The sequence below is a fragment of the Pelodiscus sinensis genome, chromosome 18, assembly GCF_049634645.1.
Source record: "Pelodiscus sinensis isolate JC-2024 chromosome 18, ASM4963464v1, whole genome shotgun sequence".
NCBI classification, from domain to species: Eukaryota; Metazoa; Chordata; order Testudines; family Trionychidae; genus Pelodiscus; species Pelodiscus sinensis.
The window spans coordinates 3,338,617-3,354,336 of record NC_134728.1 but is presented as its reverse complement, the minus strand read 5'-3'; the positions used below and the strand labels follow the sequence as shown (position 1 = coordinate 3,354,336).

Below are 15,720 nucleotides of genomic sequence, written 5' to 3'. Positions count from 1 at the left end.
TGGTGAGTTAACAGGTAAGAGAAAGAAGGCATAATATAGTATTTTATAACACTAAATCTCAAAGCACTTTGCACAGCAAGTCAGCATCCACGTTTTAGAAATGGGGAAACTGAGGCACATGGAGATAAAATCACTTGCTGATGGTCAGCCTGCAGGCCAGTGGCAGAGCCAAGAACCGAATTTATGTCTCTGAGTCTCATTCCAGTGCTCTATGTATTGGCTCATACTGCCTGCTCTTTATACTGAGGACATCCAATTATATAGTCCTGTAAACTGAGATTTTACATGCCACTGTATTCTGTGATTCTCTGAACTACTGTTGCTGATCTCCTGCTGGCTTTTTAGAAGGAAGTATTGTGATTGAGAGCCCAATGAACAGGCAAAAACAGCAATGTAAACCGCTCACCCTAATAGCTGAAATACTGTCTAGACTATGCAGAGTAACTTCTGTGATTAACTTTAATTGTAGGATGGAACTGTGGAAATAAGCATTTGAAAATATTTGTTGGCAACAAAAATATTCAAAATCCATTTAACACAGCATTGCAGCCACTTTGGTAAAGTATGGGGCTCTGACGCTTTCTGGTCTGCTGAGTTTGAAAACATTATCAAGACTTCCACTGTAATTACTTCCTAACGCCATAATCCAAGAGTACAGATCTCATACTCACGTCACACCACCCAGGGAACAACGTGAGGAATCAGAAGAAAAAAGAGTGCTTGCAATTTAACCATTTTCCCTCAAATATTCTGTTCTATTCCAGCAAGTATTCTTATATGGTAGGATGCAGAGTATTATTTAAGGTCAAACTCTTTAGTACAAATTGAGCTGTTGGCTGGCAGAACTGCCACTGCAGCAGAGTGGTACAACCAATGCAACACCAAAAGAGAGATGGATTAAAAATGTATGAAGTCCTTGCAATGGTGAAAATGACTAGGAGGCATTCTCCTGCCAGCTATACAAACCTCTCAGCTATGCTGAAAAAGGCTGAATGCTCAAAGGACCAGAATACTTGACAAAATTTCTCTCTAAAATAAATAAAATACCTTCCCATTGCCTATGAAGCTTTCAACTATGTACCTAACAGATGTCAAAGGGATTCATGGAAAGGGTGCATGAGGTTGATTTACCATCATTTCCAACACCACCTTTTTTTTTGGCTATTGTATCAATAGGAATTTTGTTGAAAATTTACCACACCACAAATGGTACTTACTCTTTATCTTTGCTATATCTTCAAGCTCCATGCTGAGTCCTGTTTGAAAAGGAAAAACAATTCACTCCTAACTGCACGGAGTTTAGATGAACTGTTCAGCATTTGATCCAACTGTTTAACTTAATTCTAACTTCCTCACATTAGTTTTTCAACTTGAATTTTTAATAGTGAGGCTATTTTTGCCAACTGCCTTTACAGATAGTACAATTTTTGAAGGCTAGACTCCAGTGTTCATACAACTACGCTTCTTGTATTCTTACTTTTCTCCTCCCTGGTTCCTTATCTCACGTTAAAAGGTTTGATTAAGCCTTGATATGCTTAGTTACTATATGTTAGATGAATAGCAACAATGTTGGCCAGGTAGCCAGCTTCTTCTATCTACCATCCAGATATGACCTTTCAGGGACTAAGGGAAACAATGAGTTTCCATATTTGTTAATATTGCCACCCCACACATTTCAGCAAGCCATTAGCCCCCAGCTATCAACAAACCTGAGTTGGCAAATTCCATATTGAATTCAGCATGGATTTCATTTTGTTGAACTACTTTGGCTTGTTCTTCCAGTACCACATTTATAGCATCCAAAGCTGAAGCCAAGTCGTATGGGGTCAAGTCAAAAGAAGATGACTCTTCACACAATTTCTCCTACAATTCCAAGAACATACAGAATGTATTGTTGATTAGATTCTGGTAGTGCCCTGGGTATGTGGGCATTTAAAACCTTGTTGAGCCAGAAGAAACCACTGTGATCAACTAGTCCGACTTCATATACAACACAGGCCCTCGGACTTGCCTGAATTAATTCCTATTTGAACTAGAGTATATCTTTTAGAAACACATCCAGTCTAGATTTAAGTTTTCAATGACAAAGAATCCATCCCAACCCCAGTACGTTGTTTCAATGGTTCATTATCCTCACTGTTAAAAACTGCTCCTTATTTCTAGTCTGTGGCCATGTCTACACTTACTGGTAGATGAGCAATGCTGCAGTCGAGTGTCGATTCAGCAAGTCTGCTGACGACTCACTCCATTGACGGCAAAGCACTTTCCTATACACTCTAGTACTCCAGCTATCTCAGAAGAGTGAGTTATGTCATCGAAAGATGCCTACTGTTGACGCAGTGTGGTACAGGCACCACAGTAAGTTGACCTAAGCTACATCCACTTCAGTTACATTATTTATGTAACAGAAGTAATGTAACTTATGTCAATTTACCACCGTAGTGTAGACAAGGCCTATATTTGTCTAGCTTCGTACACTGGATCTTATTATACCTTTATCTGCTAAACTGAAGAACCCTTTATTACAAAATTTCCATTTCCCATTTTGAACTTATACGTAACCTTATTCTTCTCTTTAAGGCTGTGTCCAGACTCAAGGGTTTTTTCGAAAAAAGTAGCCTTTTTTCGAAAAAACTTCACCTGCGTCTCGACTACAGCCGCGTTCTTTCGAAATTAAATTGAAAGAACGCGGCTTTTCTTTCGACGGCGGAAAACCTCATTTCATGAGGAAGAACGCCTTTTTTCGAAAGTGCTCTTGAATGCAAACAGGGCTTTTTCGAAAGTACTGCTTGCAGTCTAGACGCTCTTTTTCGAAAGAGGCTTGCAGTCTAGACGTAGCCTAATATCCAAATAGATTAAACTCCCTGAGTCTAAATACAGCATATTTTCCAAACTTTAATCAATCATGTGGCTTTTCTTTGAACTCTCTCCAGTTTTTCAACACCCTTCCACTTTTCAGTCACTGCTTCTCAGGATAGACTCCCCAGTGGCAAAACTGTGGCCAGCAGCGGCGGGATCTACATCAGAACGGTTACCAGTTAAGCAGTGACATTTAACTGGTTAACCGTTTTAACATCCCTATTTTGTGGCTACACTTGAGTGTTTTGTGGGTTGGCCTGAGCAACCAACCGCAAGTATGCCTTCTACTGCTCTTTGTTTCATTTGATCTGCTGCATCTTCATAGATGATATCCTTGGATTATAGGATTAGAATATGATTATTATTAGATTGTTCTACTTATGTGGCATTCCTCCTGGTCTGATTCTGTCTGATGATCATGGCCAGCCCCTCCTCTCCTGCCACCAGCCATGTAGAATGCACCTGAACCACAATATTCTTGCCAGCAAGTTAAGGGAATATGGATTGGATACATGGACTGTAAGATGGATAGAAAGCTGGCTAGACTGTTGGGTCCAGTGGGTAGTGATCAATGGCTCGATGTCAGGTTGGCGGTCGGTTTCTAGTACCCCAAGGATCTGTTCTAGGACCGGTTTTGTTCAACATCTTTATTAATGACCTGGATGAGGGAATGGATTGCACCCTCAGCACATTTGCAGATGACACTAAGCTAGGGGGAGAGATAGATGAGCTGGAGAGCAGGGACAGGGTTCAGAGTGACCAGGACAGATTAGAGGATTGGGCTAAAAGAAATCTGATGAGGTTCAACAAGGCCAAGTGTAGAGTCTCGCACTTGGGACAGAAGAATCCCAAGCACTGTTACAGACTGGGGACTGAATGGCTAAGTAGCAGTTCTGCAGAAAACTGGGGATTCCAGTGGATGAGAAGCTGGATATGAGTCAACAGTGTGCCCCTGTAGCCAAGAAGGCTAATGGCATATTAGGATGCATTAGGAGGAGCATTGCCAGCAGATCCAGAGAAGTGATTATTCCCCTTTATTCGGCTCTGGTGAGGCCACATCTGTTGTAGCGTGTCCAGTTCGGGGCCCCCCACTATAGAAAGGATGTGGACACATTGGAGAGGGTCCAGCGGTGGGCGACCAAAATGATTAGGGGGCTGGAGTGAATGACCTATGAGGAGAGACTGAAGGATTTGGGTTTGTTTAGTCTGGAGAAGAGAAGAGTGAGGTGGTATTTGATAGCAGCCTTCAACTTCCTGAAGGGAGGTTCCAAAGAGGATGGAGAAAGGCTGTTCACAGTAGTGACGGATGGCAGAACAAGGAGCAATGGGCTCAAGTTAAAGTGGGAGAAATCTAGGTTGGATATTAGGAAAAACTATTTCACTAGGAGGGTAGTGAAGCACGGGAATGGGTTACCTAGGGAGGTGGTGGAATTTCTATCCCTAGAGGTTTTTAAGTCTCGGCTTAACAAAGCCCTGGCTGGGTTGATGTAATTGGGATTGGTCCTGACATGGGCAGGGGGCTGGACTTGATGACCTCTTGAGGTCTCTTCCAGCTCTATGATTCTATGTACTTCTTGCCTTTGGTGGTTACAAACGGCCAACTCTCCACTCTGGTTCCCAATCTCTTTTGGTAGCCAATTTCTTCCTTTCTTGAATCTGGGGTGGCAATGTTTCCTGGGTTAGGGTGCAGGACGCTTACCTGAAGAAGCTCCCATTTGCTTTGGGGGGGGGGGGGGGGGGGGAGGGACCAGTGGCATGGCACATCCTGCGCTCACCTACAGGCACTTATCCCTGCAGCTCCCATGGGCTGCCATTCCTGGCCAACAGGAGCTGGAGGAGCAGAGCCTCAAAGTGAGGACAACACAGGGACAGAACTTCTCAAGCATCTGTGGCCCCCGTCGGGAGCTAGGGGGAAGGAGTGGCAGCGCATGAATCTGTCCCACCACCCCTGCCAGGAATGGCTGGCCCAGAACATAGGGGCTTTAATGGCTGCAGCCCCAGTCCCTGGGCTAAGCGGGCCACTCTAGAGCCTCTTTCTTAATCCAGTGCTGTTGCTGGGGCAAATGGAGGGCACATCTCCTCCAGCCACAGCAGCTCCCTGCTAGGGCTAGAGGAGCTTGCGTCTCCTGCAGTCCTAAATTCCTGCTATGGTCAGGGAGAGGTGCTTCTCCTCTGGCCCCATCACGGAGCTGCCAGGTTGAGAGGCCTGTTTCCTAGCTGCGGCAGCTCCATGCATGGCAGCCCTGACCCCTGCGTGGGGCTTATTAGGTGGTGTTCGGCCATGCAGCTTAGAGGTAGCCCTGGTTACAGGTATGATCTTTTAATGCAGCACCTTCTGGTATCTACTTGATAGAAAGAGGGTGCTCTGGCAGGAATCCTCTTGTCCCTTTATAAACTTCTTATTGAAAGAAGCCACCAGCTATTTCTTTGTCCTTTAAAAGTAACTAAAAAAAATGCTTGTGAAGTCTCTAATTTTCTGTCATTGCTGAGACTCTTGTGTGCTATCCAGCACTGAAAGATGAGACAGCCCAACATGTCAGAGCAGAACTAACACAATAGACTGCGGGACCTGGGAGGCTCTGTTTGCAATAAAGTACACGAAACTGCATCAGAGTCTGCTTTTCCAGGTTCCAGCTACAAATCTGCAACATAGGGATACTCACTGCTAGCAGAGACTCAATACTTTCATCATGGATCTCACATTCCATAGAAGTCAAACAACTTTGGACCCAGAATCCTTATTTCCAAAATCTTAGTTTTTTAGACGCCTAATGTGCACACGCAGCTACTCCAGCTGTATGTCCAAGTGACTAGTTTAGGTAGATATTTCGTAATGTGCCTAACTAGTTCTCTAAATGCAACAATATCAGAGTGTGCAATCACAGAAATTGTGTGAGTGCCTTGGAAAATAAGAACCAGAATGATCAAGTCTGGTTGGTTAGTTAGTAAGTAAATAATATTTTACATCTCTTCCAACTGCAGCACAAACACCTAAAAAACCAGTACTGGACCAGATTACTATGGCAGGGAGAACTGTTCAATTTTTCATGAATAATCACTTCTTCAATTTCAGTCACCAATTATAAAGAAACAAGCCCAGTGGCTCCAGGGCTGCTTGCCACTTAGCAATTTCCTGATTTTCCAGTCATTTGAACAGCATTCCATAGGAAACTGATTACCTGCACGTTTCAGCAGAGCAGGGGCTAAATTCCTGCTGCCAGCTGTCAGCAGATCCAAAGATCTGTCAAGACTGCATCAGGAAAGCCTGACTCAGAAGCGATAAGAAAGGTGTGCAAGAAACTCTTGTATCAGAAAAATCAATCAGTTCTGCTAAGCACAGAATTGCATCAAAGGGGAACTCTGCTGTACTGTAAATGTTAGGTCTTTCAGATAGGTTTGCAATTTCTAGCACTGAGTATAAACTGCTGAGGTCTGTGTGCCTGCTATGGATGTTAGGTAGCAAGTAACTGAAAAGTTGTGTAACTGCGTAAAATGTTAGTAGTTATGCAACTATTTGATAGCCCCCAGGGGTGGGGCTGGCAGCCAGTGTGCTCCTGGCCCCACTCCCCGGGAGGCCCCTGCCACCATGCAGTGCAAGGTGGCAGGTGGGAGCTGGTCCATGAGGGGAACCTGTTTAAAAACCAGCTCCCCACGCAGACTGGGTCCCATATGCTGCCCCGTGCTGCTGCCTCTGATACAGACACAGCAGTGCGGGGCAACAGAAGCCCCTGGGTGAAGGAAGCAGCAGTTTGGGAGGGGGCAGGTAGCACTACGGAACCAGTGCTGGGGGAACCGGCATTTAAGCCAGCTCCCCAAAGAAACGGCTCTTGCCCGCCGGACCCCCACTGCCTCAGGGGGCAGGAAGATCCACAGAGCTGGCATGCACGTACAGCCTTTTAAAAGCTGGCTCCCCATGTGTATTGGCTCCCGCTTGCCCCCTTCACTCTGCACGCTGCTGTCTCTTGATATAAGGCAACAGCATGGGGGTAGGCGCTGAATGGGCTGGGCATGGGAAGAGGTTGCCAGGGTGCAGCAGACGGGAGGCACTACATGGGCTGGGTGGGTACAAGGAGGGGCTGGCAGGACACAGCAGGTGGGGGGCACTACAGGGACCAGGCAGAAGAAAAGGTTCTCGGAGAACAGTGGGCGGGCGCTACGGAGATCAGACATGGGGAAGGCCCTCTGCCCCTAGCCTGCCCTTCGCCATGCTGGGCCCCTGCAGCACCCCGACTGCTTTGTTCCCTGCCCATGCCTGGGCCCTACAGCTCCCACTTGCTTCACTCTGCCAGCCTCATCCCGTGCCTGCCCAGTCTCTGCTACACTCCCTGCCCTCTGTGCCACGCCAGCCCCTTCCCATGCCTGGCCAAGGCAAGTGGGAAGTTGCAGCGCTGCGTGCCCGAGTTCATGAACACTGCCTTCAATGGTGGCCGCCGCCACATGTGGCTTCCCAGCCAAGGAGTACTGCGTGTAGACCGGGGTGACCAAGTTCAGTGACAGAGGGGGAGGGGTGGAGAGCGTAGCGAGCAGGGGGCACAGCCCCCTAGCAAAGTGACCAAAAAAAATCATTTACCACATTGTGAGCTTCATCAAGTATGACCACAGTTCCTTTCAGATCTAAGTTGTGTGCTCTCCGACTCTAAAAGCAAAAACAAAGGGATATGGGTGAGAGAGCAACACAGCATTCAGACTAGGGTTGTTAAGAAACGAGTAATCAGCTAATCGTGTAGTCGATAGTCTCTTTTACTATCACTGAAGTATCTTTTAAGGAGATACTTATTTCAAGGTGTGCCACAAGTGTCTAAAAACTGTTAGGACATAATTTAGCTTTTATTATAGAATCACAGAAATGTAAAGGACCTTGAAAGGTCGTGTAGTCAGTCCCCTGCACTCATGGCAGGATCAAGCACCATCTAGATCAATGTTTCTCAAAGTGGCCTGCAGACCCATTCTGCAGGCTGTGTCTACACTACAAAGAAAAGGCAGAAAAAGATACACAAATTGCAAGCCGCAATTTGTGTATCTTTTCCTGCTTTTCTTCTGAAAGAGGCTTTTCCTACATTTGGCCCATCTACATAAGGCCAAATGTCAGGAAAAAAACCTCTTAAGGAACGCTGTAAACGAGGTTTACAGCGATGCTGAAAATACACGTCTGCTTTTCTGAATTTTTTTTAAGAAAAGCAGACGCATTCCTTGGACGTGGCAGAGCCTTTCCGGGATACCTCTATAGTCTAGACGTACCCTGAGAAAGCTGCTAACTGGCCACTCCTGTTTGTTTATTTACCAGCTCCACAACCATGGAGCTCCGCGTCTCCCATTGGCTGCAGTTCAATGTTTGCAGCCGCGGGAAAGCAGTGGCCCAGTCCAAGCCGCTTCCCACAGCTCCCCTCGGCTGCAAACGGCGAAGTGCAATGGGAGCGGTGAGGCTCCGTTGCTGCGGAGCCAGTAAATAATCAAATGGGAGCGGCCAGTTAGCAGCTTTGTCAGAGTGGGTCTAGGGGCCACTTTGAGAAACACTGATCTAGATCATTCCTGGCAGATGTTTGTCTAACCTGATCTTAAAAATCTCCAATGAATGAGATGTCACAACTGCCCTAGGAAATTTATTCCAGTACCTAACCACCCCGACAGTGAGAAATTTTTTCTTAATGTCTAACCTAAATCTCTCTTGTTGCAATTTAAGTCCATTGCTTCTTGTCCTAGCCCCAGAGGTTAAGAAAAAAAATTCTCCCTTCCCTTCTAACAACCTTTTATGTACTTGAAAAGTTATTATATCCCCTCTTAGGATATGTCTATACAGCAAAGTTATTTTGAAATAACAGCCCTTATTTCAAAATAACTTTCCATCGTCTACACAGCCAAACCACTATTAGGAAATAAATTCGAAATAGTGGAACGCTTATTTCGAATTTGGTAAACTTTATTCTACAAGGAATAACGCCAAATTCAAAAAAGCTATTTCGAAATAAGTGCTGTGTAGACACTTATTTTGAAATAGGGGGCCTCCAGCCTTCCCAGGGTGCCCTGGTGGCCACTCCAGCCTCAACCAAGAACACTTCTCTCCCTCCCCTCCTTACCGGAGCCTTTAAAAGGGTAGACTCTGGCCACAGTGCCTGTTCCAGCTGCAAGCCTCCTAGCCCAGAGCCAGCAGTCACTGCCTCTGACCCAGTGGCCCCAAAACATGAGCCAGCAAGCCACTGGCAGCCAGCCCTCCACCGCTCCCCAGGAGCAGTCTGCCAGCTCCCAGGAGCCTGCCAGGGCCCGGAGAAGGCGCCTTCCTGGTCCAGGGTGGAGATCATGGACCTTCATCAGGTTTGCGGGGGATGCTCCCAACATCCATGATATCCGCACTAGATGGAGGAACGCGGCCGTCTATGGCAGGATAGCTGCCAGCCTGGCTACCAAAGGCCACATGTGAACCCAGGAGCAGGTTTGCATGACAATCAAGTTGGTCCGGCGAGACCCCCAACCCTGAGCCCCTTCCTTGGCCGTCATTTCCCATTTTGTATACGTACAACTGATCAGTCCTTCCTAAGTGGAATATTTTGCATTTGTCCCTATTGAATTTAATTCTATTTACTTCAGATCATTTTTCCAGTTTGTCCAGATCATTCTGAATTGTGACCCTATCCTCGAAAGCACTTGCAAGCCCTTCCAGCTTGGTATCATCCACGAACTTTACATGTGTACTCTCTATACCATTATCTAAATCATTGATGAAGATATTGAACAGAGCCAGATACAAAATTGATTCCTGCAAGACCCCATTCATTGTGCCCTTTTAGCAAGACTGTGAATCATTTGGGAATAGCTTTTCAACCAGTTTTGCACCTGTCTTATAATAGGTCCATCTAGGCTGCATTTCCTTGGTTTGTTTATGAGAAGGACATACCAGACAGTATCAAATTATGACTGTTGAACAACCAGCATAAAGAACATAAGGGAATTTTGTGCCCTGAATGTCATTCAGTCAGAATTCCGCTGACAGAAGGACATCAGACACCTGTTAAAACCAGAAAATCTACGCTCCTTAACTATAGGAAAGGAGGAAATTCAGAGTGCAAGATATGCATGTGAGCCATCTTTAAGTTTTTTTATTTGAATTTGGTTATGAAGTTTTGCCTTATGTTCTCTATACAATGATATAGTCGTTTTTAAATGTACCACACCAGGATTTTACTTGCTATGCACATTCTTTTTTGCACAGCCACTAAAATCTGATATAAGATCAATAAAAACATCTGAATTTAAAAATTAAAATGTTACCTTTGAGTCTAGTAAATAGTTGTAAGGCATAAAAATAATATCTGCTTGCTGCTTCAGGTTCCGAGATAAGTAATAAGGACAAACTCTGTTTAAAAAAAAAAAAAGTATGAACTATAAAATTATATCCACAGAAACACTTAAGTGCACTCTGCCTTCATTTATTATGTTTCAGGCTCTCAAAGATTTCTAATCAGCTTTTTAATGGACTGGAATTGGCATATTAGATCGTAAGGCAGATGTCTAGCTTTACTCATGTGAGCCCATCTCATTTATCATCTTCTTCTGCTTAGTCTATATTTTAGAAATGTGCATCTGTCTATGACTGTATGTCCATCTGTTTGTTCAAGAACTCCTCCTAAACAGTAAGAGCTAGGACCACCAAATTTGCTATTCAGCTTCCTCTTATCAAAACATAAAGCAAGATCAGGGTTTGATTGTGCCAGGATAAATGGATGTGTGTAGAATTAAATTGTTTCTCATAAAATGGAAAGGGAGGGCGCTGGAAGAAGGGAGTTATACTGCAGAATGACCGCAGGGGGGCATAGCAATGGGCCAGATATGGGGCTGGGCCAGCAGGGGGTGGGAGTGGAGAAAGGGACAGCTATCTGCTATATAGGATCAGAGAGTTTGTCTAGTTCTGTGTCTGCCTGTCTTTCCCCCAGACAGATGACGTGCACCCCTCCCTAGATGTGCACTGGGGAGCCCGTGCTGGTAGTCCAGCCCCCCCCCCCACTCACGCACTATCCCACTGTGGAGCTGGAGCGCACAAAATCTATTAGGCTGGGCCTGGCTATGCTCTGGTGTGCAAGGGAAACGTGGAGAATGTCTTTCTCCTTCTCAGACCAGTGCCACCTCAGTGAGGGGTTTTGAGAGGTTTTTTTTTCTTTTTCTTGCTTCTCATTTGTGAGATTTTCCTGTGGGTCAGCAGCCCCTGTCCCAGATAAAGGTTCCCCACCCCTGCATTAAAGCCACAAAGAATCGATGGATTTCTTGAGAGTTGTTTGCACAAAATTTCACTACTTGACTCTTGTCATTGCTGCTCCTCCGGGGTCAAGTTCATACAATCGCATTTCACAAAAAAGGTCTCCCCAAAATAAGAAGGACAACAAGGAACTTTTACCTGTGCTTGTTTCCGTTTTTAACCAAGTCCTCAATATCTAAGATGGAGTTAGTCAGTTCCTTCTCTGTACTCTTTTCTGTAAAGGAGAGAACGAACAGTAACAGAAATCAAAGCAAACAATTACATAAATGTAATCACATGTGGAGACTGTACTTCCTTCCACATCGACAGGATTCTATCCAAGTGTCGTCTTTATTCCCTGGATTGAAACTAAGGCCTGAAGTTATTCTGTGTATGATAATCTAGAGCCACCTGTACTGTAGCTCCACCAGCACTGCATGTTCCAGCTGTTATCTAGTCCTCAATGCACAAGCTTCAGACAATTATACATTAGCATTTGAAGATTTCAGTCATTTGCAATGCCCAATCATTTTGTATTTTGTTCCATCCGCTCCACAGGGATTGAAACACCGCATGGAGCTGGGGCCAGTGGGGAGTTCCCCACTTACCCTGGGTTCCATGCGGGTGCTTCCACTTTGAAATGCACAAGAGCCCCCACCAGGGGCTCTTGTACATTTCAAAGTTGGAACGCAGCATAGAGCCTGGGGTCAGCGGAGGACTCAGAGTTAGGGTTGCCAGGTGTCCGGTTTTGAACCGGACAATCCAGTATTTGAACTTTCTGTTGGGGAACCAATTGAGAAAATATAATTGAGAAAACATAAATGTCCAGCATTTTCTAAATAAGATGTAATGTAGATTGTGATGTAATGTCAAGTGTGTCTGGTATTTTTGTTGAAACCATCTGGTAACCCTACTCTCAGTTTCAAAGTTGGTACACTGCTGCTGTGCCCCTGCCCCCGTCCCACAGAGCTGGAGGGAACCGGCTTTTGTGACAGAGGCAGCAAGGAGGGGAGTGACTAGTCAATTAGTGTCTCGACTATCCGATAAGCTTTTGCTGACTGGATAGTCAACTAGTCGATTAGTCACTTACATCCCTAGTTTGTGAGCCAATACACATCTTGGAGCCATAATTTTAGTCCTAACCTAATTTCTGGTTTGCTCAGTTCCTATAACCCACAATTCAACACCCTGAATGCCTTATAATCCACACAGGCAGGAGAAATGGGTATCCTTTTCTTAATTTAGTCCTGTGCTGAAGAACTGTGTACATGTGCGCATAGTGAAAATCCAGGGGACACAATTTACTGCTCTAAGCTTCGTCTTATAATATACAGAACCACAGTTTGAACTCCAACACAATCAACTCAGCCCATCATCCTTTCTAGGTTACAATAAGTACAATAGAGTTTATAGAATATGGAGTCTGCAAGGACGTTTAAAATCATCTGCACTTGAAGACAAGGGGTCTGTCGTACCACACCAGCAGCATCCTTAGCTACTTCCTCTCTGTTCCCTCACACTGTGCATCATGCAGCATGCTGGTTGTCTGCTGTGTTGCAGTTCAGCAGTGCTGACAACTATTTAGTGACTAACATGCAATTAATTTGTGGCCTGATCCAAATCCCCAAACCCACATTCTCCTTTAGCTCAAGTGCTAGCAGCCATGGCAAAGGGGACAAGAGCCTAACAGGAACATTGAACAAAACACTCTCTCACTCCTAGACAGGCCTCACCAGGTCAGGAGGGAAGCATATTGTCAGGATTATATGGATAATTTGCACTGTTACTGCCCTTGCTCTGTTTTGTGGACAAATTAAAAGGCTCTCAGCTTTCAGGGATCTCAATCCTGTGCTTTTCCTGAGCATTAAATTAGCTTAAAATCCATTAAAAGTAAATGGACATGCATATTCAGGTGCAGATGGGTTCTACCATTCCTTCTCAACGTCCCCATCCACCTGTCAGGCTCATCTCTGCCTAAAATCAGGACACTGCCTCTATAGACAAACTTACCCTCCACATTGTTATAGAAATGGCAAGTATGAGCCATCACTTTCATTCGGCACATGTGAATCTGCAAGACAAAGCACATTTCAGGGCACAGAGGCACAGCTGACCCAAGGCTGTAAAGGGAGAGACAGAGTAAATGAAGGTATTCAGTGATACCAGTTCAGCATAAAGAGATGGGAAGGGTTTCTCTGAAACCCCAATTATTATTTTTTTTAAACATAATCATGGTGCAATGTCTACTACCCCAACAAAGCACAATGCATGATCGGGCCATCATCCACAGCCTATGAAACATCTGGCTTTACTGGACTCCTTCATAATGAGACTGCTTTTGGTCCCAAATTGCTCCATCTCCAAAGACTTTTCTTGAGCATCTACTGATAAGCCTCCATCTTTCCACAAAGATCCCCATGCAGCTCCCCTGAAGAAAAGACCACACTGACTTCTGAGATCTTTCTAATAGAATCCCTTTGTTCAGCTAGAAGGAGAGGCTGCAGAAATGCTGTATGCCCTTTGATAACCAAGCTAGAAGCAATGATATCAGATCATCAAAGAGAATCAAATAGGGGTATACCAACAAGTTGTCCTGCAAAGAAAAAGAGAACCCACTTCTCTGAGCATCACCACTGTGTTGGATTTCTATGGCACCTTTCAAAGAATTATAGAATACTAGAACTGGAAGGGACCCCGAGAGGTCATCAAGTCCAGTCCCCAGCCTTCACAGCAGGACCAAGCACCATCTAGATCAGTGGCTCTCAACGTGGGCCATATGGCTCCCCCAGGAGGCTACAACTTACTTCTAAGGGGCCACATGGAAAAAACAGAACATTAGGGGGCCACAGTAAGTTTCTGAGGGGGCCACCCAAACTTAACCGCCAGGCGTATGATGAATTTGTCATAATCTTCACATCTCATTCTCTGTGCTAATTTCAGCAGCATTATTTATGTGGTTTAGTAATCTTATTTTTTCGGATCAAGTATATTATATACCTGTGGTCACCAACTGGTCGATCGCAATCGAATCGATTGCAAAGCGAATGGCTCCCCCCATTTCCCCTCTCCCGAGAAGCCCCACTACCTACCTCCAGCAACAATGGAGGTACTGCCAGCTTCCCACGGGGTGGATGGAAGTCCTGCAGCTTCGCGCCACTTCCAGGGACTCCGGAAGTGCGCTGGCTGCTCCACTCCCTCATGCCTGTGGCATGCTGGGCGCGCTGCGGGAGGGCCGTCGGCCCTGGAAGAGGAGAGTGACGGCTACCCTGCGCCGCAAGAGGGGCGAGTTGGCCCCGGAGGAGGAGCACGGGGTTTTCGGCCCCGGGGTTCCCCTGCACCGCGGGAGGGGGGGGAGAGTTGGCTCCAGCTACGAGGGGGGCCACAGAGGTAAATGAGGCTCTGAAGGGGGCCATGAGCAAAAAAGGTTAAGAAACACTGATCTAGATCAAGGGGCGGCAACCTTTCCAAACCAAAGAGCCAAAGTACATCAAAATTCAGAACAAATGGTCAACTAAGGGCTTATTTTTTCAGGAGTACGGGTTCTTTCAAAAAAGGGATTTTTTTTCGAAAGAACCCCATCTAGACTGTGGTTTCTTTTTCGAAAAAGTGCTCTCATGCAATTATGCAAATTAAGCACGAGATTTGTAAATCCACGCTTCATTTGCATTTTTGATCGGGCTCATTTATATTCCTCTTTCGGAAGAGGAATGTAGTTTAGACATAGCCTGAAAGTCATAAGAATGCCCATTTGCCTGACGGAAAATATACAACTTAATATTATTGATAATTGACATAATGATTAATAGCATAAATTAAACATTGTACTCACTTTATTTAATGGGACTTCTGCTGCTGCATTTTCACACATTTCTTTTAAGTTTACATCATAACTGGTCAAATCCAGCTTCATGCATGTATTCAGGCTGTCTTCTGTCAATCTTATGGCAGGGGACTGGGAATATGGGGGTGCAGGAGTCTGGGTTGGGTTATATGAGGGGCAGGGGGTTTGGGTACGTGTGGGGTGTAGGAGTGTTATGGCAGGGTCCTGGGGATGCAGGAGACAGGCGATGCTGGGGACATGAGGGGCTCAGGGCAGGCGGTTCAGGTGTATGAAGCGCCCCTATCAGAGGCAGCAAAAGGGAGGGAGCAGGAGCCAGCTCTTAATACATTTAAAAATCAGAAGCACAGCAGGATGGACCAGAACTTGTGCTGGGTCTCTCGCACTCCGTTTTAGCCTTTTAAATGCATTAAGAGCCTATCGGCTCTTAATAAATTTAAAAGGCAAATCTGCAGCAGGGTTAGCTCCTGGGCCGGGAGCTAATCCCGCTGCAGCTCCCCTGCTTATCAACTAATCAACTCATTGATGGAATATCCATCAACTAATCGATTAGTTGATTAAACTAAATTTAATATTGCTAGTTTCAACAATGTCTTTATTTATGGCAGGCGTTGGAAACCTGTTTTTGGGTCGGGGCCATTGAGTATGGGTGAAGGAGGCAGTTGTGACCCAAGGCACAGGATTGGGATGCAATTGTGTCCTAAGGCAGGGGATTACCGTGCAGAGGTTTGGGTAGTGACCTAAGGCAGGAGGGGATTGTGATCTGGGGAAGTCGAATTGAACCAAGTTTAAAAATAAG

At 45.4% G+C, this 15,720-nt stretch overlaps 1 protein-coding gene across 13 annotated transcripts in view; it reads right to left on the bottom strand.

Moving 5' to 3' along the window:
* RTEL1 (regulator of telomere elongation helicase 1) overlaps positions 1–15,720 on the bottom strand; it is a 122,562-nt gene that overhangs the window by 97,961 nt on the left and 8,881 nt on the right. For all 13 annotated transcript variants that reach the window (XR_012896471.1, XR_012896472.1, XR_012896475.1 and 10 more), the window contains 6 exons: positions 13,094–13,154; positions 11,243–11,318; positions 10,123–10,207; positions 7,430–7,495; positions 1,710–1,863; positions 1,218–1,256 (listed from right to left, as the gene is read on the bottom strand). Coding sequence is in view for 8 of the 13 variants with exons in the window: in XM_075900945.1 (XP_075757060.1) it covers positions 1,218–1,256; positions 1,710–1,863; positions 7,430–7,495; positions 10,123–10,207; positions 11,243–11,318; positions 13,094–13,154 (481 nt within the window). In the remaining 5 variants the exon portion in view is untranslated. The remainder of the gene's footprint in view (positions 1–1,217; positions 1,257–1,709; positions 1,864–7,429; positions 7,496–10,122; positions 10,208–11,242; positions 11,319–13,093; positions 13,155–15,720) is intronic.